The 27904-nt window shown below is 38.1% G+C and overlaps 2 protein-coding genes across 2 annotated transcripts; one reads left to right on the top strand and one right to left on the bottom strand.

The window, feature by feature from the left end:
- Positions 1 to 16894: 16894 nt before the first annotated feature.
- Positions 16895 to 20119, top strand: LOC148695569 (LRR receptor-like serine/threonine-protein kinase EFR). Its single transcript, XM_088697838.1, has 2 exons — positions 16895 to 19599; positions 19743 to 20119. The coding sequence occupies exons 1-2, from the start codon at positions 16908 to 16910 to the stop codon at positions 20117 to 20119; spliced, it is 3069 nt and encodes a 1022-aa protein (XP_088553964.1). The 5' UTR covers positions 16895 to 16907.
- A 4234-nt stretch (positions 20120 to 24353) lies between these two features.
- On the bottom strand, positions 24354 to 25127 carry LOC148695568 (uncharacterized). Its single transcript, XM_088697347.1, has one exon. The coding sequence runs from the start codon at positions 25125 to 25127 to the stop codon at positions 24354 to 24356; it is 774 nt and encodes a 257-aa protein (XP_088553473.1).
- Between the last annotated feature and the right edge of the window lie 2777 nt (positions 25128 to 27904).

Below are 27904 nucleotides of genomic sequence, written 5' to 3'. Positions count from 1 at the left end.
TTCGTTTAATTTCTTGGGTTTTACATCATGATTTGATATAGCTTCTCATAGGTCAAGTATTACTGGCCCACTTTGCAAATTAATTAGTTGTATAAGTCTTGATTACACGTTAAAAGCAGGAATTCAAATCAACAATCTAATTTCACCACTACTTTAAATGGGGAATCGAACACGATTTCACCACTATTTTAAATGGGGAATCGAACACGATTTATAACAGTGCCTCTTTGCCACCATCTATTGGCAATAAATTGGACAATCCTTAGAAGAGAGATTTTTCCATGTACATTTGACAGTCCTTAGAAGAGAGATTTTTCCATATACCCATAACACAAGTCGGTGCATTACATGTCATAAGAGAAGAGGGAAGAAGTTATTTTTTTCAAGTATTATTCTACTTATATTATGACACGTGATATACCAGTCCATATTTTGTGTACACTACAATATACATATGGATTAGGTTGGCGTGACCAAATATAGAGGGCTATGTTTGTGTGAAAGAGTATGCACTATTGCTCCAACTCTTGGAAACCTTTGCTGATAGTCATGTCAACTGGCACATACTCCAAGTCTTTTGCCAACGTTCGCTTTCAATAGTTCTGTTAGGTATCGTTTGGTATGCAGACAGGACGAGACGGAATGGAACGGAGCGGGAGCAAAGATGCCCTCGGATGGAAACAAGGAGGAAGAAGAAGGAGACGGAGAGGTTATAATTTTGTGTTCCACGGATGTGGAATGAGTCGTTCCAGGGGGATAAGGTGGAACGAAAATTTACTCAAAACTCATCCCGTGGAACAGCTCGTTCCATCCGTTTTAGGCACACCAAACGTGGGACGGAACGCCTTGTCCCACTCTGTTCCGTCCCGCCTCATGTACCAAACGGTACCTTAGTGTTGGGCAATTCAACCATGCGTCAATGATTACGATAGCCTTAGGTGTGGATCCACCATCCAGCATGTTGTTCTGCGTGAGTCAACTTCCCTATTTATTATAGCTTTGTAATTGGGGATTTCATGTACCTAGATATCCTTATACATGTGTACTTATTTTCTCCTTGAGAGAAGAATACAACACAAAAATACAAACCCAAAAACTCTCATCAAGTTTTACACTTTTTAGTCGTGTGATTTCGATCCTTATTGGCATCTTCGTAAGCAATGGTGTATTTGTTTGGACCGCATTCGGAAAAAGGAAATCTAACGAAAAGTTCAAAAATACTTTAGTTTTAAAGAAAAATGACAAATAAAGGTATAACGAATAGTACTAGGGAAAGGTAAAAATGTAGTTTTTCGTTAAAAGTGAATAGTACCGGGGGTGTTTCGTTAAAACTCCCTTTGGAAAATGACTTACTACGCAACTCACATATATCATGAAGGAAATTTTGTTGCAGACAATTTTGCTAACTGGGGCTTGTCTTCTTCAACTTTAATTTCGGAAAATGATAAAGTGTAACTTCTTTTTTCGTTATCAATAAAATTTCCCTTGTACCGTCAAAAAAGAAAAAAAGTTTTACACTTTTATCTTGGTATCAGATTGGTCATTGTAACTCTTTCTATGTAGAATTATCAACAATTATTATTGGAGTAGAGTTTGCATATTAGCGGGGATGACATTGTCTTTGGTTGGAAAGTGACTATTCTAGTGTTATTTTTGCTTTCCAATCGACTGCTTTTGACACTCCTTGGCCTCTTCGTACGCAATGGTCTATTTGTTTAGATCACATTCGAAAGATGACTTTCTACATCTCTCACATATATCTCGAAGGGAATGTTGTTGCAGACAATTTTGCTAATATAGTTTCATCTTCTCCAACTTTGGCATGGCATGATTCCCCTCTGCTGGTGGCTCGTACTACTTTGTTTTCAGACTATGCTGGCTTTCCTCGCTTCCGCTTCTCAAATCAATATGCATCTCGACATACAGATTTGTCTCACTTTCTTATTTTATTTTCTTAACCCTGTGATCTTACTTAATTTGTTTTACAGGTTTAGACCTTTAGGTTTGGCTATAGAGGGGTTAGATTTCAAGTCCCCCCACCTCTTTTCCTTGTATCATTATTGTTTTCGTTTCTAGAAGGGTAAAAGATTATGTCCCCCTTCCTTTTCATGTGCTTTCTATCCTTTTTTTTATTTTTTATTTCTTCTTGTATTATGAAGGGTTAGGTTTACATCTCTCTTGACTAGGTAGAACTTTTTTTTATTATCAATAAAATTCCACTCGTACAATCAAGGTTTTCTATAATAAAAAATAAAAAAATAAAAAAAAACAACCTAAACCCAAAAAACTATTCATGTCGTGTAGCTTCCTTGGATGTCAGTGCCCTACACTTTGTTGATTGTCTTGTGTTTTGGACAATCATTAATCCTACACAGAACCAAAATTTACCCCGTGCCTGTTTGTGTGTTTTAAGTAGCACAATAATCCTAATTCTTGTCGTGTGGCTTATTCTTGGCAATCGATATTGAAAATCTTAAACCTAAGCCTACTACAACCATGGGAGAGAAGACAATATTGTCTTTTTTTTTTGTTTTTTGTTTTTTTTTTTATCAAGTATCTCTCTCTGTTGATTGGGATAATTCAGCAAATTCGAGAAGTGTCTAAATTGCTTCTAGAGATTGTGACCACATGCCACATGATGAGTCTCTCTTTCATCCATGATTCATCCTCCAACAGAGAGTGTTGTCATTGCCAATGGAAATATTATCTCAGATTAGAGGCTGGTCCAATTGCACTCACCTCATCTTTATCCTTACACAATACCTTGCTTTTTCCGGAATTATCAAATCATCTTTTATCAGTCAGTCATATTATCGATCAATTGGGTTATATCGTACTAATGTTTCCATTTTTTGCTTACGTCCGGATATCCAAACTAGGGTTGTAATTAGGCATGGTACTAAGAGAAGGGGGTTGTATTATGTCGACGATGTGGTTCCTAGGCTCCTAGCAGAGTAAATCAAGTACATAGTGGGAATGGTGACAAGATTAAGAAGATTTAGTTAAGGCATCGGCGACTTGGGCATGCCTTGTTTGGCTATTTACGGAAGTTGGTTATGTTATTATTTACTAGTATTTCAGACTCTGATAGCAGTCTACGTGTCATTCTTTCCCTATACGAGTTGCTAGAAGAAACAGAAAGAATTAAATTTCAGGTGGTTCAGTTGGATCTTTTTCAACCACTACGGGGTGACCCAGTGGTTGGGGATGAATTGTAGACCCGTATTCCACATGACATGTCCTGGGTTTGATTCCTACGTTGGTGAATTGCACGATGGTGGCTAAGGGGAGGCTGAAATGCCTATGTGAGTCTTCCCTACCCCCGGAAGAAGGGACTGTTGTGGCAAAGTCACCAGCTGGTCCCCTTTTATTAAAAAAAACAGTTGGATCTTTTTCTAATGACTCATAGTGGTTAGATGCGGCTAGAGAACAGGAAGTGGCTCTGATCACTTCATTAGTACCAATCCTAAGACCAAATGCTATCTCAAAAAAGTACATAGAAAGTTTTGAACGCTAACCTCGGGACCCTTAGCTTCATCTTACCCCTTTAGACAATACGGCTTGCTATAATCTTGCGACTCTCTTTGTTTCCTTTTTTTTTTTTTTTCCTAGAGAATCTTGACGGTATATTATAAAGAGTACACAATGAGATTTTATAGTACTAATATTTTTTTTTTAATATAAATATTATTTTAAAGTCCTTTCAAATAAATTTGGGACCATGTACAATTGCACCTCTTGGTCCCCCAAAGCCGCCTCTGCCGCAGTGGTTGTTTGGTCTCAGCCTTGCCCATACCTAAGTTCCCATTACCTATTCTTTTGTGTATATCCTCAATCCATTCACAAGACGCAAGCACGCAGCCAATCTGGAACTAGAGGAGTGAGGACGAACATTATTTGTTGGCATAAACAAATGACACAATAATGCACCAAAATTAGGAATTGTCATTGTACAATACCAAAGCTAACTATTGTTTTATTGGCAGACTATCGATATGAACAGGAACAAGCAATTTTTTATGTATTCGAACACAATCATATGGTGTTATTATTTCACTCAACTTATAATTTTGTTTTTTTTTTTTTTTTTTTTATCAATATACATAAGAAGTAAGATATATCAACCATGTTGTCCACCTTTATTATAACACGTAGAATAATACGCCACCTAACTTGTATTTTTAGTACCCATAAAAATTTCTCAACAAGAACAGCACATTCATCAATTTAGTCGTTGTGTCATACGGTTTATAATCAAAGAGAAATTTCATACAAAACTAATATCTCTCTTTTTTCATTTGTTTTAAGTTAAAGAATGAATACAATAATTTCAAAAAAGTGAACACTCCTAATATTAGGTTCACAAAATTAGATTTATATTGAATTTATTCATAAAATTAAGAGAAAAAGATATATTTTTTTGTCAGGACATCCCTCATCAAGTCCGATAGCGTTTGGGGTGGCTGATCCACTACGTTCAGAGCACTCTGATTATGATTATAAATTGGATGCTGCTAAAGCTGCTAGACAAACAATCAATACAGCTCAACTTTTTTACAACTCCATTTCAATTTTCGCACAAAACAAATATCATCATCATGGGGATGGGGTTTTACAACTCCATTTCTGCAGTGTTTTTGTCATCCTTTTTTATTCAGGCCTTCATTCTTCACTCTTGCCTTCCTTGTTTCGCCCTTCCGGGAAATGAGACAGATAGACTCGCTTTGCTTGAAATCAAAGCTAGCATAACTCATGACCCATTTAAAGTCCTGACTTCATGGAATGAAACCATCCACTTTTGCTCTTGGCATGGCGTTACATGTGGTCGTCGTCATAAGAGGGTCACAAGCTTGAGCCTGCTGTCCTTGGAATTTTTTTAATTTTGGTCTCCTTTTTCTCTGTTTAGCGGTCGATGAAAGCAGAGTGGGTAAGATCAGTTGCGCTGCAGCCTCACCCTCCAAACGCTACCCCATCACTTTGCTTCCCGGCGATGGCATTGGCCTCAACCTCGCCCCCTCCATCGATGGTTTCTTCTAATTCTGCTTCCGTTTTCTTCCTTTTCTCAATTTTATTTCAGGTGCCTGAGAAACGGTGGGAAAATTAAAAGGAAAAGTCTTTTAATTTTCCCATATTTCCTTTGGGTTAATGTTTAACAATTTGAGCTGCTCTGTGTGTTGTATAATCGAGAAATTTTGTTGGGAAATTAGTAATTATATAACATTTGGATATTTGTATAACTGAATATGTTTACATAAACTAGAGATTGATTTTAAGTATGAAGAAGTACCTATTGGTGGAGCTGACTTAGATTTGACTGGAGTGCCATTACCTGATGAGACCCTTTTGTCAGCTAAGCAATCGACGCAATTATTCTTCTCGAAGCAGTTGGGGGTAGGCCATGATTGTACTTCTCAATCCGTTTTATTTCTTAGTGATTATCCTTTTCAAGTGATATAATTTAGTTAATTCGATTATGGTTTTTGTTTCAAATTTTGGCTTCAATCTCTTTACTTTGATTCTAATGAATGAAGCGAATTGTTCTCAAAATTTCAAGTTTTTCATGAATATATGTTGCATTTCTTTAAAGCATGATTTGATTTTTTATTGTAAATTCAACATTTTGGATCTCTGTATGCCTTTTTATTATATTATTGCTCATTGGATCGGATTGATTTGGTTGCAGAATTTGGAATTTGTTGAGGGGGCCTAATGTTACCATTTATGAAGTCTGCGCTTTTTGAAGATAAGTAGTGATATTTAATTATTGTTTATTGCATTTTGTCAAATTTTATGGGAAATTTTCTGAATTAGGTATGTGCTTGATCCGAAAAAGTCTCTGAACATTGCAATTCTTGCTTATTGCATTGTGTCCAATTTGGAAGGTAAGTTGTGATTCTGTAAGGATGTATTGAAGGGCCATTTGTTTAGTTCGTTAGTGGAATTTCATTATTTATGTATTTCCGATATACTTGGTATAATTGATAATTAAGGTTTGAATGTCATAAGGTTCCCTTGGTTTATGATTGACAAATAAGAAGGAATTGAAGAAGTGGGTTTAGTCTTTTAGGTTAGTGGGGAGAACTGTTACAAAATTGTACTTCTTGTTATTGCAGGGAAATGAAACAGAATTGTCCCTTTTGCAAAATTATCGAGTGGTAGCAAATTTGCAGATTCCCTATTCAATTGAAGTAATTTGTTTCAAATTTTATTTGTCTTCCTCTAATTTTCTAAAAAAAGGATTGTTCTGTTGCAAAAAGCAAGGCGATGCTCCCATCTCTTCAAGACTTGAAGTTTTCTATATTCCCTGGCTTTATCTTCGAATTCAGGTATTTTGTTATTTGATTGCGTTGTATTTCTTGATTTGAATGAAATGGATGCATCTAGTCCCGCAATTAAACATGAATTCCATGGAGTCCCGTAAACTTAATCATAATTGGTACTTTTGAATAATTTTTTAAAGTTTTGACTGATCAAAACAGTTTCAATATACTTATTGTAAGTGCTATGGATAGTTGGTTTGATGTGGTTTATCGCTACTCAAATGACTACAAAACACTCAAGTAACATGTACAAATTTCTTCTGATTTCACAATTTCCATGAATAATTTATGCCTTTTGTTATGTTTACTTGATTTCTAGTATCATCATGGTACTCGCCAAATTGTGAATTCTGTGTTTTTCCACATCCAATTTCTAAAAATGATTTCCATCCGTCCAGGAATAAAAAATGAAAAGGCTTTTTAACCAAAATGGTTCCTGAGATTTGCATAACTCCTCACTTTGATCCCTGAGATTTCAAATCAATATAAGTGGTCCCAGAGATTGTTCACCATCCATCATTTTGGCCCTACTGTTAAGTGTCCCAGAGCTCTTGGCTGGAAGTTTGGGCAATTTTCAAAGATTCGTAACTCAATCGTTTATTAACCAAATTCGACTTATAATATATCAAAATGAAGATAGGAAAGTGTAGAATAAGATTATACATATTTGGAAGCCCAATGGTTGCCGGAGATGGTCGGAAAATAGCCTCAAATTTGACTAATCCGAGGGAAAACTGGAAAACTCGCTGGAAACTAGGTAAGCTCTAAACATTCATAACTTCATCAATACTCAACGAAAACAAGTGATTTAAAAAACGAAAATCATACTTCTCAATGAGACGAAGAGAATGATTTTTTTTTTTTCAACGGCTAACTTGCTGTGGTTTGGCCGAAAAATGGCTCGAAAGTCGCTGTCTTGGTCTCGAGTTAGCCACTTTCAAGCCATATTTCGGCCAAACCACGGAGAGTTAGCGGTTGAAAAAGACACCATGCTCTTTTCCTTGTCGAGAAATATGATTTTCGTTTTTGAATCACTTGATTTCGTTGAGTATTGAAGAAGTTATGGACGTTTAAAGTTTACCTAGTTTCAAACGAGTTTTCCAGTTTTCCCTCGGACCAGTCAATTTTGAGGCTATTTTCTGAGCATCTCTGGCAACCATTGGGCTTCCAAATAGGTATAATCTTATTGTACACTTTCCTATCTTCATTTTGATATATTATGGGTCGAATTTGATTAAAAAACGATTGAGTTACGAAGCTTTAAAAATTGCCCAAACTTCCAGCAAAGAGCTCCAGGACACTTAACATAGTTTTTAACGGAATGACCAAAACGATGGATGGTGGACAATCTCAGGAACCACTTCTATTGATTTAAAATCTCAGGGACCAAAGTGAGGAGTTGTGCAAATCTCAAGGACTATTTTGGCTAAAAAACCAAATAAAAATAAATAAATGATTTCCATATTGCACAAAATAAAATATAAGTATCCCGAATGAGATTGTAAATTTGGCTAACTTAGTGGTTTTGGGGATGCTGAGAACCAATTTTCAGGTCACATTCCCCCGGGTGTAGGAAAGCTTCACAAGTTATATCTATTAAATTTGAGTAGGAACTCTCTCTCTGGCAATCTTACATCCTCTTTCGGAAATTTAAGTCAATTAAATGAGTTAAGCTTAGAAGGCAACAACTTCCAGGCAATATCCTGCCAATTTTAATAGTGTGTCAGAATTTGAGGCTTTTATATCTTGGTGAGAACAGTTTTAGCGGTATCATATCGTAAGAAATCATTGGTCTGTTGAACTTGTATATATTTAGTTTACCTCAAGATCATTTTCTCGGCTCCCTACCAGAGGACGTAGGAATTTTAATAAATCTTGAGTATATAGATATCTTTGAAAACATGTTATTCAGTGAAATTCTGGCAAGTCTTGCTAGTTGTATAAACTTAGGGTACCTAGACATGCATGGAAATTTCTTCCATGGGACAATTCCATCAACTTTGAGTTCACTAAGAGTTCTTACATAATTGTATCTTTCTGACAACTTGTCAGGAGCAATTCCAGAATTCTTAGAACGTTTGAATTTTTTGGAATCTCTGAATCTATCTTATAACAATTTTGAGGGCATGTTGCCAATCAAGGGAGTGTTGAAGGAAATAGCAAGCTTTCGGGGGGCATATCTGAATTTCATTTGCCAAAGTGCAACTCTCCAGCATCCAAAAAAGGAAGGATTGAGCTTAACCATGAAATTGGTTCTGTCTCTCATTTGTGGGAATTTTGGAGTTATTTTTGCACTAACCTTTTTGTACCTTTAGGGGGCGTTTGTTGCGCCGGACTATCTCGGACTGGATTAGCTTCAAGGACTAAGCTGGACTGGCTTAGACTAGACTAAACTGGACTAACTTAGTGAAGCGTTTGGTGCAGTATTGGACTAAGAAGCTGGATAATAACAAATTCTAATATTATTTTATTTAATATATAAATTATTAATATTTTATTATGATCTTATCTTTTTCTCCATCTTTTCCTACCATTTCCGTCCCACTATTTTCCTCTCCCTTTTTTTTTCCTCTCAAACCTCTCAATTCATGTCTCTTTCTCATTCCTGGTCAAACTCCTTATTGATTCCAGTCTCTATTTCTCTGTCCTCCCTCCTTCTCTAGCTATGCGTTGTTCGAATGGAACCTCACGGCTCCAATTTTCCCGACGAGTTGCAGGTTTCCTAATGTGTTTTTTGGCCAACCCTCATTAAATTGGATGAAGTTAGCACCGCCAAAAAATTCATCACCATCCCTGGACCGAGATCTTAGCTTTGCATGCTCGAATTTGTCATGGATTTGAAGAAGCCCAAATAGGCCGAGACTTCCAGGCCATTTTTCGGCCACATTCGACCACCTTTTGGCCTCGATTCAAGTAAAATCGTAATCTTGTCACTCCCAGCTTCAATTTGGTATATTTTATATGAAAGTTGGTTGTGAAATGGATCTGAAAGAGAGTCGGGAAGTTAATGATTGATTTAGGTGACCGGCGATGACGAGGAGTCTGTCGGGAGTGGTCGTTGAGCATGACAAAGACGAGAAATAGAGGATAGTCTTAGCTAGTCCCATGGTTATTGGGGGGTCTCACTAAGACCTCTTAGTGAAGGGTTTTGTCCATGCTAGTCCCCTTTAGTCTCATTAATGTTAGTCCCAGCATGGAACAAACACAGTATTGGACTAATAGCTAGTCCAGTCCAGTCCGAGTTAGTGAGGGCAAACAAACGCCCCCTTATTGCTCACGGAGGGATAAAAAAGATCGCACTTCAAGTCATTTAGACAAATGTCCCCCGGTGTATCATAACAAAGTCTTCTAAGAGCAGTTTCACCGGAGCAACAAGAGGCTAGCACCCAGTGGAAAAAACAGGCTGGGACTCAGCCAATCCACTCCAGCCCGTGTGTTTGCCTGGCACCCAGCCCAAACTGGTCTCCAGACCAGCCCATTTTTGACAGACCTGGGGACCGGCCTGTTTGTGTTGTTAAGCCTGGCGCGTGTCCTACACGTGCGCGTCCTAGCGAGTATCAGACAACAAAATCAGAGATAGGGCCCAGCAGCGCAGGCGCATTAACCTCTCCCCCGGGTGGGCGACGTGGCCCAATTTCTACCGTTGGATTTCCAACAGTAAAAAAAATTTGAATTTCACTTTTAAACTGGACCGTCTGATCACAGATCAACAGTCCATGTTTTTTCCCCCAAAAAATTAAGAATTTCGCTTTTAAAAAATACAGAAAATTTTTAATAAATTCAGAAATTATTATTATTATTATTATTAATATTTTATTTTTTATAAATTCAGAAATTAAAAATAAAAATATTATTTTTTATTATTTTATAATAAAAAATAATAATATTTTAATAAAATGAACTAGGCTATTTTTTTAGGAGTGGAGATGCTTCTGTTCACTGTGGTCTATTACTGTTCACTTGAGTGGATAAATGGGCTGGATGCTAGCGCAAAGTCTTTAGGGGTGGAATTGCTCTAAGAGCAACAAATGGATTATCCTCAACCAACTTGGTCGGTATAGGTAGTTTTGGGTCCATTTATAAGGGAATACTTGAGCAAGGTTAAACTACAATTGCGATCAAGGTACTCAACCACTTTCGTTTAGCAGGGCTTACAAAAGTTTTATTTATGAGTGCGAGGCTTTCCGAAATCTTAGACACCGTAATCTTGTCAAAATAGTCTTAGTATGTTCTGGTTTTGATTATTGCGGTCACGACTTCAAGGCCTTAATTTACGAGTTCATGGCTAACGGGAGCTTGGAGGAATGGTTATATCCAATTCATACAATTGGTGAGACAAATGAGAGGCCAAGGAGCTTAACAATTTCTCAGAGTTTGAATATTGTTTTTGATGTTGCTATGGCATTGGATTATCTTCATCGTCATTGTGAGACGCCAGTAGTTCATTGCAACCTCAAACCTAGCAATATTCTTCTCAATGAGGATATGATTGCACATGTAGGTGACTTTGGGTTGGTGAGGTTCCTACCAAAAGTTGCTGAAACACTACGAAAAATATGGGCTTTGGTGTACACAAATGAAGAGTTTGTGTCTTTGAGAACACTGATATGGTGGAACAATGTTCATTCAATAAAGGATACAATGTATTGTGCCCAGTGTAAAAAAAAATGGATACAAACACATTATTGGGCACAAAGCCATGCCAAGTAGCACACATATATATAATTATTGGTCTGACAATTGTATGACAAAATACAGGCACAAAAACTTTTGGGTAAATTACACTTTCATACCTCAGGTTTGGGGTTTATTTCAATTTCTTACAACATCTTCAAAACATTTCACTTTCATACCTTAAGTATTATTTTATTTCAAAATAATACATCTGTTACATTTTCCATCCATTGATTCGTTAAGGGCTGACGTGGCTACCACATTTGTGCCATGTGGCTGCCAAATGTGTGCCACATGGCAAATTTTTTTTTTTTTTTTTTAAAAAAAAAACCTGAATCTTCTAAAAGAAGAAGAAGAAGAAGAAGAAAAAAAAAAAAAAAAAAAAACCCAACCCCCACTTCGTCTTCCCTCCTTATCCCCCACCCAACCTGCAACCTAGAAGAAGAAGAAGAAGAAGAAGTAGGAGGAAAAAAAAAAAAACAAAAACCCATGTTCATCTTCCCCAACCCCCCTTCCTTGCATCCCACCCCTTTCTTCCCCCTCCCGTCTTCCCCAAACCCACCACACCCATCCTTGGCACCCACCCTCGCACCTCACCCTCTTCCCTCCTCTATAAACCCCACTCCTTAAATCCACACCCATTGGGGAAGACGGGATCTAGGTTCATGGGTTTTTTTTTTGTTTTTTTCCTCCTTTTCTGGGTTGCAGATGGGATGTGTTTTTTTGTTTTTTGTTCCCCTTCTTTTCTGGGTTGCAGATGGGAAACATGAATGGGGGGAAGACGATTTTTTTTTGGGGGGGGGGGGGGGGGGGGGGGGGGGTTGGGGGGGGGGAATCAGGATCCTCTCCTGATCTAAAGATGAGGATCCTTTTGACCAAGGAATGTGGGCCGTTGAATGAAAATCCAACGGTTATAATTATTATAACTTTAAAGGGACCCCCTGTTCGTAGCCGTTGGATTTTCATCCAATGGCCCACACTCCTTGGTCAGGAGGATCCTCATCCTTAGATCAAGAGAGGATCCTGATCCGAGTGAGGGGGGTGGTTGGGGTGTGTGTGTGATGGGATCTCGGTTTCCTAGGTTTTTTTTTTTTTCTTTTTTTTTTTTTTGTTGAAGATTCAAAATAAAAAAATAAATAAAAATTTGCCACGTGGCGCACATTTGACGTGGCACAAATGTGGCAGTCATGTCAGCGCTTAACGAATCAATGGATGGAAAATGTAACGAATGTATTATTTTGAAATAAAATAGTACTTAAGGTATGAAAGTGAAATGTTTTGAAGATGTTGTAAGGAATTGAAATAGACCCCAAATATGAGGTATGAAAGTGTAATTTATCCAAAACTTTTAGCGTCTATAAATAGACAGTGGCACACAATTTGTTTGTGTATGTGGAACATGCGAACATCTTTTTGACGAATTGTGATGTTTCCATTTCTACTACTTGATCCTTCTTACAGTTGAGACATTGGATTTTGTTGTGTGTTCCATCTTGATTTTATGAAATTTTTTGATTTCTTTCAAATTTTGACATTTTCATTTTCAAAATAGAACGTATTGGGCACAATAACAAAAATTGGGCTAATATGGATGGGGAAAGTCATCTGATAACTTTTTCAGAACAGAGGCACATGATTTTTTTATTTGTGCTTACCACTTTGAGCACAAAACACCATATTGTACTCTATGATCAAGGGGCACACCCATAGAAGCACATATAAATACCGAGTTACAAACCATAAGCGTTCTCACTCCGGCGACTTGCTCTGTGTGAAGTATTTTGCAACAATGACAGACGATTGATACTTGACAGTTGACCTACACAAAGTCTATAATGAGATTTTACCGAAGGCTTTTAGTCAAGAAATGAGTAATCTCGAACCATTGATTGAGTGAGTTGAAAGAAATTCCAAAGTTGTTACTTGCACTTAAAAAAAAAAAAAGAAAAAAAAAATCATTATGGACTACTTTAAGTGCTATTTCTTCGTATATTTAAACTCATCATTAGTGTTGGAAAATAACAGATATTGGATACACAAACTAGTGCTTGACTGATGCCAAGTCCAGTAGGACTTCTGAGTAAGCAATTTGGTAGGCCTATAATAATTGGCAATGGAAAGCTATTTATGGGTCCGGATCTCTCCAACCAAATCCAATGATCCAGGTCCTTGAAATTTGATCAAACAGCTAAAAACAAGGGTCCCATTTAAAAGTTATAATAACTTTAGCCGTTAAATCAAATTTCAAAGGTACGGATCACTGAGTTTGGTGGGAGAGATCCGGAGAAGATCTCTTCCCCCATCTATGCATCCATTTTCCAACACTGAGAGACCATCAATAATTGACTGGACTAAATTATGCAGAAGAAATTTTCCAACACCAGCTAAAGTAGTTGTAGGCCAGTGCTATATATATTCCAAAAAGCAAGTTGAAGGCTGAAAACAGATGCATTTTAGCCAAACTAGTTCATCTGAAAATGATGATTTCATTTAATTTCTTGGGTTTTACATCATGATTTGATATAGCTTCTCATAGGTCAAGTATTACTGGCCTACTTTGCAAATTAATTAGTTGTATAAGTCATGATTACACGTTCAAAGCATGAATTCAAATCAACAATCTAATTTCACCACTACTTTAAATGGGGAATCGAACACAATTTATAACAGTGCCTCTTTGCCACCATCTATTGGCAATAAAATTTGACAATCCTTAGAAGAGAGATTTTTTCATGTACCCATAATACAAGTCAGTACATTACATGTCATAATAGAAGCGGAAAGTAGTTTTTTTTTTTTTTAAGTGTTCCTCTATTTATATTATAACACGTGATGTACCAGTCTATATTTTGTGTACACTAAAATATACATACGGATGAGGTTGGCGTGACCACATATAGAGGGCTATGTTTGTGTGAAAGAGTATGCACTATTGCTCCAACTCTTGGAAACCTTTGCTGACAGTCATGTCAACTGACACATACTCCAAGTCTTTTGCCAACGTTCACTTTCAATAGTTCTGTTAGTGTTGGGCAATTCAACCATGCGTCAATGATTACGATAGCCTTAGGTGTGGATCCACCATCCAGCAAGTTGTTCTGCGTGAGTCAACTTCCCTATCAATTATAGCTTTGTAATTGGGGATTTCATGTACCTAGATATCCTTAATCTTGTATACTTATTTTCTCCTTGAGAGAAGAATACAACACAAAAATACAAACCCAAAAACTCTCATCAAGTTTTACACTTTTTAGTCATCTGATTTTGATCCTTATTGGCCTTTTCGTAAGCAATGATGTATTTGTTTGGACCGCATTCAGAAAAATAAAAACTAACGAAAAGTCCAAGAATATTTTAGTTTTAATGAAAAATGACAAATAAAGGTATAGTGAATAGTGCTAGGGAAAGGTAAAAATGTGGTTTTTCATTAAAAGTGAACAGTACTAGGAGTGTTTCATTTTTGGAAAATGACTTACTACACATCTCACATATATCACGAAGGAAATTTTGTTGCGGACAATTTTGCTAACATGGGCTTGTCTTCTCCAACTTTAACTTCGGAAAATGATAAAGTGTAACTTCTTGTTTAGTTATCAATAAAATTTCCCTCGTATCCTCAAAAAAGAAAAAAAGTTTTACACTTTTATCTTGGTACCAAATTGGTCATTGTAACTCTTTCTATGCAGAATTATCAACAATTATTATTGGTGTAGAGTTTGCATACCAGCGGGGATGACATTGTCTTTGGTTGGAAATTGAATGTTCTAGTGTTATTTTTGCTTTCCAATCGACTGCTTTTGACCCTCCTTGGCTTCTTCGTACGCAATGGTCTATTTGTTTAGATCGCATTTGAAAGATGACTTTCTACACCTCTCACATATATCTCGAAGGGAATGTTGTTGCATACAATTTTGCTAATATAGATTCGTCTTCTCCAACTTTGGTATGGCATGATTCCCCTCTGCTGGTGGCTCGTACTGCTTTGTTTTCAGACTACGTTGGCTTTACTGGCTTCCACTTCTCAAATGAATGTGCATCTCGACATACAGGTTTGTCTCACTTTCTTATTTTATTTTCTTAACCATGTGATCTTACTTAATTTGTTTTACAGGTTTAGACTTTTAGGTTTGGCTATAGAAGAGTTAGGTTTCAAGTCCCCCCTCCCCCCCCCCCCCCCCCACCTCTTTTCCTTGTATCATTATTGTTTTCGTTTCTAGAAGGGTAAAATATTATGTCCCCCTTCCTTTTCATGTGTTTTCTATCCTTTTTTTTTTTTTCTTCTTCTTGTATTATGAAGGGTTAGGTTTACATCTCTCTTGACTAGATGGAACTTTTTTTATTATCAATAAAATTTCACTCGTACAATCAAGGTTTTCTATATAAAAAAAAATTTAAAAATAAAAAGAAAAGGATCTCGGCTTGTCTCTTTTCTGGAAAAAAAAAAAAAAAAAAAAAAACACCTAAACCCAAAAAACTATTCATGTCATGTAGCTTCCTTGGATGTCAGTGCCCTACACTTTGTTGATTGTCTTGTGTTTTGGACAATCATTAATCCTACACAGAACCAAAATTTACCCGGTGCCTCTTCGTGTTTTTTAAGCAGCACAATAATCCAAATTCTTGTCGTGCGGCTTGTTCTTGGCAATCGACATTGAAAATCTTAAACCTAAACCTAGTGCAACCATGGGAGAGAAAACAATAGTGTCTTTTTTTTATCAAGTATCTCTCTCTGTTGATCGGGATAATTCAGGAAATTCAGAAAATGTCTAAATTACTTCTAGAGATCGTGACCACATGCCGCATGATGAGTCTCTCTTTCATCCATGATTCATCCTCCAACAGAGAGTGTTGTCACTGCCAATGGAAATATTATCTCAAATCAGAGGCTAGTCCAATTACACTCACCTCATCCTTATCCTTACACAATACCTTGCTTCTTCCGGAATTATCAAATCATCTTTTATCAGTCAGTCAAATTATCGATCAATTGGGTTATATAGTACTAATGTTTCTATTTTTTTGCTTACTTCCGGATATCCAAACTAGGGTTGTAATTAGGCATGGTACTAAGAGAAAGGGGTTGTATTATGTCGACGATGTGGCTCCTAGGCTCCTAGCAGAGTAAATCAGGTACGTAGTGGGAATGGTGACAAGATTAAGAAGATTTAGTTAAGGCATCGGTGACTTGGGCATGCCTTGTTTGGTTATTTACGGAAGTTGGTTATGTTATTATTTACTAGTATTTCAAACTCTGATAGCACTCTATGTATCATTCTTTCCCTATACGAGTTACTAGAAGAAACAGAAAGAATTAAATTTCAGGTGCTTCAGTTGGATCTTTTTCAACCATCACGGGGTGGTCTAGTGGTTAGGGATGAATTTTAGACCCGTATTCCACACGACATGTCCTGGGTTCGATTCCTAGCGCTAGTGAATCGCACGATGGTGGCCAGGGGAGGGTGAAATGCCTATATGAGTCTTCCTTGCCCCTGGAAGAATGGACTGTCGTGGCAAAGTCACCAGCTGGTCCCTTTTTATTAAAAAAAACAGTTGGATCTTTTTCTAATGATTCATAGTGGTTAGACGCGGCTAGAGAACAGGAAGTGGCTCTGATCACTTCATTAGTACCAATCCTAAGACCAAATGCTATCTCAAAAAAGTACATAAATAGTTTTGAACGCTAACCTCGGGACCCTTAGCTTCATCTTACCCCTTTAGACGATACGGCTTACGTGAGTAATACGGCTCGTTATAATCTTACGATAGCGTTTGGAGTGGCTGATCCACTACGTACAGAGCACTCTGATTATGATTATAAATTGGATGCTGCTAAAGCTGCTAGACAAACAATCAATACAGCTCAACTTTTTTACAACTCCATTTCCACTTTTGCACAAAACAAATATCATCATCATGGGGATGGGGTTTTACAACTCCATTTCTGCAGTGTTTTTGTCATCCTTTTTTATGCATGCCTTCGTTCTTCACTCTTGCCTTCCTTGTTTCGCCCTTCCGGGAAATGAGACAGATAGACTTGCTTTGCTTGAAATCAAAGCTAGCATAACTCATGACCCTTTTAAAGTCCTGACTTCATGGAATGAAACCATCCACTTTTGCTCTTGGCATGGCGTTACATGTGGTCGTCGTCATAAGAGGGTCACAAGCTTGAGCCTGCCGTCCTTGAAACTTGCAGGATCTATATCGCCGCATGTTGGGAACTTGAGTTTTTTGAGAGTGATTGATCTCCGAAACAACAGCTTAGGCCATGAAATTCCCCCAGAATTCAGCCGCCTGCACAGATTGCAACACCTACGGTTAAACAACAATTCACTAAGCGGAGAAATTCCCACCAACTTGTCTCGTTGCTCTCAGCTCCTCTGGCTCGCTGTTAGTTACAATGTGCTGATGGGAAAAATTCCAAATGAGCTTGGCCTCTTGTCAAGGTTAACAGTTTTTGGCATACACTGTAACCACTTTACAGGGGGAGTCCCTACCTCTTTTAGCAATTTATCATCTCTTGAAGTGTTCGCCGTATATTCTAATTATTTGAGTGGCACTGTCCCGGATATTTTTGGCCGAATGACCAATCTTAGCTTTCTTGCTTTTGATGAAAATAGCTTTTCGGGTATGCTTCCTCCCTCAATCTTTAATCTCTCTTCTCTCATAGACCTTTATATGGGAGAGAACGAAATCCAAGGGAGTCTACCCTCAAACTTAGGTATGGTCTTTCCGAGTCTCCAAACATTTTTCATTTCCATTAACCAATTCAGTGGATCTATTCCTGTTTCATTATCAAAGGCCTCAAATCTATTTAGATTGGGGATGGAAGGTAACCACCTGCATGGAAAGGTCCCTCCGTTGACGAATTTGCATAAGCTTGAGTGGTTAAACCTTGCTGACAACCATCTCGGAAGTGGGGGAATTGATGACTTGACCTTTCTCTGCGATTTGAGCAATGCCACCCATTTAGAACTTCTCATCATATTTACCAACAATTTTGGGGGCACGTTACCTCAATGCATAGGAAACCTGTCTTCTTCTCTTAAAAATTTCCATATTGCTCAAAATAAAATATTAGGAAGCATCCCGAATGAGATTGCAAATCTGGCTAACTTGGATGTTTTGGTGATGGCTGAGAACCAATTATCAGGTCACATTCCCCCAGGTGTAGGAAAGCTGCACAAGTTATATAAATTAAATTTGGGTAGGAACTCCCTCTCTGGCAATCTTCCATCCTCTTTCAGAAATTTAAGTCAATTAAATGAGTTATACTTAGAAGTCAACAAACTTCAAGGCAATATCCCACCAAGTTTAATAGAGTGTCAGAATTTGAGGATCTTATCTCTTGGTGCCAACATTTTTAGCGGTATCATATCGCAAGAAATCGTTGGTCTGTTGAACTTGTATCGATTAAGTTTGCCTCAAAATCATTTTATAGGCTCCCTGCCAGAGAACATAGGAATTTTAATAAATCTAGAGTATTTAGATATCTCTGATAACATGTTATTCGGTGAAATTCCGGCAAGTCTTGTTAGTTGTATAAAATTAGAGTACCTAGACATGCATGGAAATTTCTTCAATGGGACGATTCCATCAACTTTGAGTTCACTAAGAGTTCTTACAAAATTGTCTCTCTCTCACAATAACTTGTCAGGCACAATTCCAGAATTCTTAGAACGTTTTGTATTTTTGGAATCTCTCGATCTATCTTATAACAATTTTGAGGGCATGTTGCCGATCAAAGGAGCGTTCAAGAATGCAACGGCGACATCAGTTGAAGGAAATAGCAAGCTTTGTGGGGGCATACCTGAGTTTTATTTGCCAAAGTGCAAACTCCAGCATGCAAAAAAGAAAGGATTGAGCTTAACCATGAAATTGGTTCTCTCCCTCGTTTGTGGGATTCTTGGAGTCATTTTTGCACTAACCTTTTTGTACCTTTATTGCTCACGGAGGGACAAAAAGGGTCAAGCTGCAAGTGATTCGGACAAATTTCCCCAGGTGTCTTACCAAAGTCTTCTAAAGGCAACAAATGGATTCTCCTCAACCAACTTGGTCGGTATGGGCAGTTTTGGGTCCGTTTATAAAGGACTACTTGAGCAAGGTGAAACTCCAGTTGCCATCAAGGTACTCAACCTCGTTTGTCGCGGAGCTTACAAAAGTTTTATTGCTGAGTGCGAGGCTTTCAAAAATATTAGACACCGTAATCTTGTCAAGGTACTCTCAGTATGTTCTGGTTTTGATTATCGCGGTCATGACTTCAAGGCCTTAATTTATGAGTTCATGGTTAACGGGAGCTTGGAGGAATGGCTGTATCCAATTCATACAATTGGTGAGACAAATGAGAGACCAAGGAGCTTAACAATTTCTCAGAGGTTGAATATTGTTATTGATGTTGCTATGGCATTGGATTATCTCCATCATCATTGTGAGACGCCAATAGTTCATTGCGACCTCAAACCTAGCAATATTCTTCTCAATGAGGACATGGTTGCACATGTAGGTGACTTCGGGTTGGCGAGGTTCCTACCAAAAGCTGCTGAAAATTCTTCGGGAAATCAATCAAGTTCTTTAGGGATAAAGGGAACTATTGGTTATGCTCCTCCAGGTAAATACACTTGGTAGTTTATTTTTTCTTAGCTAGTCTTTTAAAATTGGGAAGTATTTATTTTAAATTTTTCAAACATGAAATGAGCTTTTAGGCACTTCACTAGAAAATTAGAATCTAATGTTCTGAATTGTGGAATGCAGAATATGGCATGGGACATGAAGTGTGGACACAAGGTGATGTGTATAGCTTTGGCATCCTCCTGTTGGAAATATTTACAGGAAAAAGACCGACCGATGACATGTTTCAGGGAACTTCAAACCTCTATAGCTTTGTGAAGGCAGCTCTGCCTGAGCAAGTGGAAGAGGTTTTGGATCCCGTTCTTGTTCAAGAACTCAATCATCCTAATGCGGGAAGGGCAAGGAATCGCGTCCTAATCATAGACAATTTAATCTCTGTTTTAGAAATTGGTCTTGCTTGCTCAGCGGAGTTACCTAGAGAAAGATCGAACATCTGTGATGCTGTGGCACATATGTGTTGGATCAGAAACAAACTTCGAGCAAATGGGATATGTGAATAGAAGCTTATTGTTAATATGTGGTATAGTATGTAATAGTATTGATGTTATGCGAAAGCGTTATCGTATTTGTTGATCAATGCTTGCCAAGCAAACTTATTTGCATCGAATTATGCTTGAACAATGACATTCTAGATTTACCAAAGATTACAGGACGAACACTCTGAAAGAATTAAAAATTAAAATTAAAAAACAAAGTTGTGGAAAGTATTCATCAAATTTCAAACCTATGTTGGAGTTCCTGCTCTATGTTGATATGAAAATGTTCCATGGTAGTTTATTGCTTCTTTTTTTTTTTTTTTTTCCAAAAACCTCGACAGTACGAGGGAAACTTTAATAATAACAAAAAATAAATTACACCTAAGCGGGGAAACATAAACCTAACTCCTCGTAATACAAGAAAAAAGAATAAAAAATACATGAAAAATAAGGGGGACATAATCCTTACTCTTCTATAAACGAAACAATAAAGATACAAAAATATGCATTCATCAACATTTATCCGAGCATTCATCATCTACACAAATGCAGAAAAGAATTTGAGGCTGAGTTCAGTCATACTTACAGTGGGGATTGCCGAGAAGACCCCTGTGTTGCATGGAAATCCCCTTCGCTCACTCACTCTCATATTTCATTAAAATATTGTTTCACATATAAGTTTGGGGGTGGTCCAGGAGGAAAGGGATCCTCTACGGATCCCTGTTGGGAACCAGAACAAAAATACCAAGAGCAATACTGCAACTGACTTAAGCAAACTGGGAGAATAACTTATTTATTGAATAGAAACGTTGGCTATTATATAGCCTTACATAGTTAACGAAACCCTAAAAACAGCCCACGATCCACACTAACAGAAAGTGGTAACGTGCACGAGGAAATAGTCTACGTAGAACAAGTCTTCCTACATAATAGGAACTTATTGAAAACAAAACAATCCTAAGTAATAGAGTCCTACAACGAAAAGGACAATCAAACTTATCAATCCCTCCCTTAAACTTATTGTCATCAAACAGTTAGTTTATACTAACAATCTCACAAACCCCCAGCATATTTCGAACCTTTAACGGCTTAGTCATTATGTCTGCCACCTGATCCTCGCTCCCACAGTGAATCAAAGCAATCGAACACTCCTTTGTGAGATTCCTCAAAAAGTGATATCTCACGTCAATATGTTTACTGCGACCATGCATCACCGGATTCTTTGACAGCTTAATGGTTGAACTGTTATCACATCTAATTAGAGTACACGCCTCATTGTTGTACTCAAGCTCCTTCAGCACCCTCTTCATCCATACTGTTTGACATGCACACACTGCAGCTGCTACAAATTCTGCTTCTGTAGTAGACAGTGTAACAATAGGCTGCTTCTTTGAACTCCATGTCACAGCACCCGAACTTAGCAAGAACACATAACCACTGGTGCTCTTCCTATCCTCCACATCTCCTGCATAATCACTATCTGTGAAAGCAAACAGTCCATCATCTCCACCTTTCTTGTACTGAATACCATAATTCACCGTCCCCTTTAAATATCGAAGAGCTCTCTTTGCAGCCTGTAGATGAAGCTCAGTTGGTCTTGCCATAAATCTACTTAAGAGACTGGTGACAAACATCATGTCTGGTCTTGTGGCAGTGAGATACATTAAGCTTCCCACCAATTGCTTAAAGTATGTCTCATCCACAGTAATTCCATTCTCATCCTTACTGATCTTAAAACCTGGGACAATCGGGCTGCTTACTTCATCATTTTCCAACATTCCAAATCTCTTTAGGACCTCCAGGGCATATTTTTTTTGATATATGAAAATACCATCTGTTCTTTGAAGTACTTCAATGCCAAGAAAAAATCTCATGCTTCCCAAATCAGTCATATCAAATTCTCTCAACATGGACTTTTTGAATTCACACATCATGTCATTGTCATTACCAGTAAAAATTAAATCATCAACGTAAATACTTACAATGATGATCTTTCCTGCTTCATTCTTCTTTGTGAACAAATTTTGCTCACTGTCACACTTCTGAAAACCTTCCTTGATAAAATGAGCCTCGATCCGACTAAACCAAGCTCGTGGAGCTTGTTTTAATCCATACAATGCTTTGTGTAGCTTGTAGACCAAGTGCTCCCTTCCTTCCTTCTCGTAACCCCTTGGTTGCTCAATATAGACCTCTTCACTCAGCTCTCCATGAAGAAATGCTGACTTGACATCTAATTGGAAAATCCTCCAACCCTTTTGTGCTGCCAAGGCGATAATCATCCTTACCGTGTCCATTCTTGCCACTAGTGCGAAGACCTCTGTGTAGTCTATGCCATGCTTCTGTGAGTAGCCTTTGGCTACTAAACGTGCTTTGTGTTTGTCAATCTTTCCATGTTCGTTGTACTTGGTCTTGTAGACCCATTTGACGCCAATCTTTTTTGCTCCAATCGGCAACTCGTTTAAAGACCATGTTCTATTCTTCTCTATGGAGCTGATCTCACTGTCCATAGCTTGCTTCCATTTCTCTTCTTTCACTGCTTCTTCAAAATAGAGAGGATCTTCGGTTGGCACGATTTGAACCATGTGTACCTCGTCGTCACTTAGCCCTTCTCCAGTGATATAATCACTTAAGTAAGAAGGAGGACGTCTGACTCTTCCTTCATAAACCCTCCCTTCATCCTCGCCAAGTTCATTAGAACTTCTCTCCTCATTACCCTGTGTGTCTTCATTGCTCTCACCCACATTTCTTTCTTCTCTAGCCCCACTGCCATTTTCATCTTCATTTTCACTCACCCTTTCTTCTCCCTCACTGTTTTCTTCATTTTCTCCCCATTCTAAATCTAACATGATCTGTCCCTCATAACTCACATCCCAATCCCACTGTTTTTCTTCCTCAAAAATAACATCCCTGCTCACAACAATTTTCTTGGCTATAGGATCAAACAATCTATATCCCTTGGACTCCTCACTAACTCCCAATAAAACACAAGGAAAACTTTTATCATCTAATTTACCTCGCTTGACATCTGGAACGTGAACATGTGCTAAGCTTCCAAAGACACGAAAATGCTCGACTGAGGGTTTATTCCACTCCAAGCCTCTTGTGGAGTGATATCCTTCACTGATAATGTGGGACATCTATTCAGAACATAGATAGTCCAGTTCACCGCCTCTGGCCAGAACGTTTTTGGGAGCTTCTTATCAGACAACATAGAACGAACCATATTCATGACAGTTCGATTTTTCCTTTCAGCCACCCCGTTTTGGTGCGGCGTGTAGGCAGTGGTTAACTGCCTCTTCATTCCATTTTCTTTGCAAAAATTAGTGAATTCAGTTGAGGTGAATTCACCCCCTCTATCTGTCCGTAGACACTTGACACTTAGCCCTTTCTCCTTTTCCACCATTCTTTTGAAAAATTGGAAGCAATGCAGTGCCTCACTCTTTGCTGTCAACAAGTACACCCATGTTTTACGACTAAAATCATCAATAAAACATAAAATATACCTCCTTCCACTATTTGATATGGGAGAGATGGGCCCACAGATGTCTGCATGAATGAGCTCCAAAGGCTAACTTGCTCTCCACGTACTTCTTGTTGGCATGTCATTACGATGCTGTTTACCTTGAATGCAGTCTGTGCATATGATATTTGAGGTTTGAAGCTGAGGAAGTCCACAAACCATCCTCTTCTGTTGCAATGTTCTCAATCCCTTGTAGCTTAGGTGACCATATCTTCGATGCCAAAGATAAAATGGATCTTGCGAGCTTGTGTGAAGACACCTTTCTGGTGGGGCACTTGTAGAGACTGGAGTCTGAGCTAGCAGTATAAACATCATGTTCTTACTCATCTTAGTCTGAATAATCAGACCCTTAGTCGGATGATATATTTTGCAGGCTCCTTCTTTAATTAATATAGCCAAGCCCCTTTCTTGAAGTTGTCCTATGCTCAAGAGATTGTTTTTGAGCTCTGGAACATAGTACACCTCATTGACAACATGATTGATTCCATTTAAAAACAGCGAGACACTTCCCTTGCCAACCACATTCATCCTACTGTTGTTCCCCAATTTAACTGAATGAACAAAACTTTCATCTGGGTTTGTGAAGATATCTCGATCGCCACACATATGGTTGGAACATCCGGAGTCAAGAAACCAAGCATCAGTCCGTTCATGTACCTCAACATATGACATCAACAACATATCTTCTCCATTCACTTCTGCATAATTAGCCTCCTTATCCCATTTAGGACATTCATACTAGAAGTGCCCAAGATTATGACACTTGTAGCATTCCACCGTATCCTTGTTGAACACCTCTTGGCCTCCTCTTCCACGTCCTCGTCCTCTATGATTGTTGAAACCTCCCTCAGTTTTGGCATCAGTTGTTGCCTTCAGAGCTTGCTCCACACCGCTGCTTCTGTGAAACTTTTGCTCATGTACAGTGAGCGAGCTTTGAAGCTCATCAATGGTAATTGCATCCAAGTCCTTAGATTCCTCAATCGAACAAACTATATAATTAAATTTTTCCGTGAGAGATCGCAGGATTTTTTCACAGATAGTGACGTCAGTCATAGGCTCCTCATACACTCTCATCTTGTTTGCTACTGTCATCACTCTAGCAAAATAGTTAGTGATTGTTTCACTAACCTTCATCTCAAGTGTCTCAAAGTCTCTCCGTAGGGCTTGAAGAGTTGAGCGCTTCACTCGTGCATTCCCTTCATATTTCGTCTTCAGGGAATCCCAGATCTTCTTGGAGGTGTCTTTTTCCAACATCGTCTCTAGGATGCCCCTATCAATTGCCTGGAAAAGATAGTTTTTGGCTTTGAGATCCTTGAGTTTCACTGCATCAAGCTCTTTCTGTCGTGCTTCTGATATAGGTTGCGCCCCCTTTGTTGGTTCTTCATAACCAGTTTCAATCAAACTCCAATACTCCTTGCTGCGAAGGAAATTTTCCATGAGCATGCTCCAATGGTCATAATGACCATCAAAACGTGGAATGGAAGGCTGCACGAAGCTTCCTTCAGAAGTCATTTTTCCTTTCTTTCTCTCTTGTGTTTGAAGTCACTCAAAAGCTGCAGCTTTCCGGTTCTCAGGCCCCAGTGAGGGGCTCTAATACCAGTTTGTTGGGAACCAGAACAAAAATACCAAGAGCAATATTGCAACTGACTCAAGCCAACTGGGAGAATAACTTATTTATTGAATAGAAACGTTGGCTATTATATAGCCTTACATAGTTAACGAAACCCTAAAAACAGCCCACGATCCACACTAACGGAAAGTGGTAACGTGCACGAGGAAATAGTCTAAGTAGAAAAAGTCTTCCTACATAATAGGAACTTATTGAAAACAAAACAATCCTAAGTAATAGAGTCCTACAACGAAAAGGACAATCAAACTTATCAATCCCTTCCTCTTAATCCACCAAATCAGGAAATATGTGCCATTGAAATTTGATCCAACGGTTAGGGCCCATTTAAAGCTATAATAACTTCAACTGTTTGATCAAATTTCAATGGCATGGATCCCCTGATTTGGTGGATTAGGAAGAAGGGATCCGCAGAGGATCCCTTTCCGGTCCAGGCAACACAAAGGTGGACATTCATCAAATCCATGTCACAGATCCAGTATTTTTGCTCAATATATGTCACATGGAGGCATGCAAGCACACAGAAAATTACATGAGCATTGACAAAATTTTAGGTCTGTGAATGCATGAGAGAAACATTTCACAAATCCGTATGACTTTCAGAGATATTAAACCATGCTTAATTTTAACGCAGTGGAGGGATTTGATTTACCTTTCATTTTGTAGATCCGAGTTCTTGCAGCCATCTTTGCTGTGTGTACAGCAGCTCCATGTGTAAGCCATTGCTCCTTGCAGTTCCTATTCCCCTTGGCCTTACTCGGATTCCCAAGTCTACCTACAGAAAACATGCATGCATTAGTCAGAATTTCGTTTTCATTTGACCTTTGGTCATGAAAACGAAAGGGAGAAATGGTTGGATGTATTTTTATTTCAGATATCGCCAAGTGGAGACCATAATCGCAGAGAGAATGAGAGCTCTTTACTTTACCTCGGTTTTCAGAGAGGAATGCACGATGGTGACAATTTGGGTTCCCTTTTTGACAGAGACGGAGATGGATTCAAGTTTTGACGTTCTGGGTTGAAGATAGAAGCTAGGGTTTCAGTTCTATGACAGAGAGAGAGAGAGAGGAAATGAAGGAGATAGCCTTCACGGCTCTGGGCTCGTGGGTAGACAGAGAGGGGTTCCCAAACGGCGCTAGTTAGGACAGATGAAGAAATGGGCCTCTGGTTCATGCTCCCTGTCACGGGTTCAACTCTCCAGAGCAATGAAATTCTGCTTCTTTTCCCAATATTTTGAACGAATGGACGTAGTAGAGATAAATCTCACAATAGAGTCTTTTCTATTTATTGTTGTTTAGGCACTAATTCATGAGTTATTCTTTCACAATTAGCACGTTCACACCAACATGATTTGTGGGGGTAAGATTGAAGCACTTGCTTTCCGTCTGAGTTTTTTTTTTGTTTTTTTTTTTTTGTTTTTCTTTTTTTGTTTTTTTTTTTTGTTTTTTTTTTGTTTTTTTGGTTCTAAAGAAAGCAAAGTTTAGTTCTTGTTATAAATAGAGTAATAATTGTTCCACCCGAGACTTTGCTTAATAACCGCGTTAGTCTTGCCTAATCAACAATGATTATTGCGTCAAACAGTAAAGTCTTAGCATGGGGCAAGGTGATTAGTTGGTTTCGTATCCTTTTCCACTCAAGTTAGTAAGTCCTTAGGGGTGTTCTACACTAGTGCCCTAAAGCCCTTGTGGTTTGGGAGTCATTGACCTAAAACTCATTACATGGGTTGGATCGAAAGTTTAAGTGAACTAACATTGCAAAACCACCACTATTACTATAAAAAAAATTGAAAAATCGAAAAGAAGAAAAAAAATATTTATGTTTGAAGTTAGTAAGTATTAAATAAAAAGGATGAGTGGTAAGAGTTTTAGTCGAGTCTCTTTAACCATGTTAGTTCACTTTACACCAAAGGAAGTTCATGAGTTCTTTTCTAATTAATTCTAAATGGTTTAGACTCTGTGGTGGTATTGGTTGGAATTTTTGAAAAGATGTTCTAATTTTAACATTTTCTATGGATTGCAACTTGAAGGTGAAATTTGTCTTAATCAAGTTTAGTTAAAGTTTTTAGTTTGTTAGTTTTTATTTTTTTGTTTTTGAGTTTTGTTTTGCTTGAGGACAAGCAAAAAGCTAAGTTTGGGGGTATTTGATGAGTCCATATTATACCATATATTTTACTCTATTCTTAGTTATAGTTTATTGGTCATTTTGGTAGATTTTTGATACTTTGTTATGTATTTTCAATGTAGGGCATGCGACATCCTCTTGAGCAACAAGTGATCAAACGGATGAATTTTAGAGTGATTCCAATTGAAGGATGTTTGTGAGTCTTTCAAGATGATTGTTTCAAAATTTCAGATTTTTCTAGCAAGCCATTTGACCATGGCAAAGAAAAGAAGGCCCAGTGCGCAGCTTTTCCAGATTGACGTTTTTGAACGTTTTGCGTATTTTGGAGGTCAAAATAGAATATTCGGAGGAAGATTCGTTCCAAGGATTTCATGGGGACGATTTAAGCTTTCAAAAGAGACCTTTTGGGACCAAATCGAAGTTGATTTGGTTGGTCAAAAGTCTGATTTTGTGAGAAGTCCGAATTTCAGTTCACTTTTATTTGCTAGTTTATTATTTTTATTATGTTTCCTATTTTTATTCTTATACCTTTTCTAGGTAG

The sequence above is a fragment of the Pyrus communis genome, chromosome 7 (assembly GCF_041283825.1).
Source record: "Pyrus communis isolate YQ-2024b chromosome 7, ASM4128382v1, whole genome shotgun sequence".
NCBI lineage: Eukaryota > Viridiplantae > Streptophyta > Magnoliopsida > Rosales > Rosaceae > Pyrus > Pyrus communis.
Note: the sequence above shows the minus strand (reverse complement) of the source record. Positions and strands in the feature narration are given on the sequence as shown.

Bases quoted from the DNA above. Each gene is read 5' to 3' on its own strand.
- LOC148695569 (XM_088697838.1), top strand. From the start codon at position 16,908: ATGGGGATGGGGTTTTACAACTCCATTTCTGCAGTGTTTTTGTCATCC. The intron at 19,600-19,742 runs GTAAATACACTT...TGTGGAATGCAG, and splicing joins TATTGGTTATGCTCCTCCAG to AATATGGCATGGGACATGAA.
- LOC148695568 (XM_088697347.1), bottom strand. From the start codon at position 25,127: ATGACTTCTGAAGGAAGCTTCGTGCAGCCTTCCATTCCACGTTTTGAT.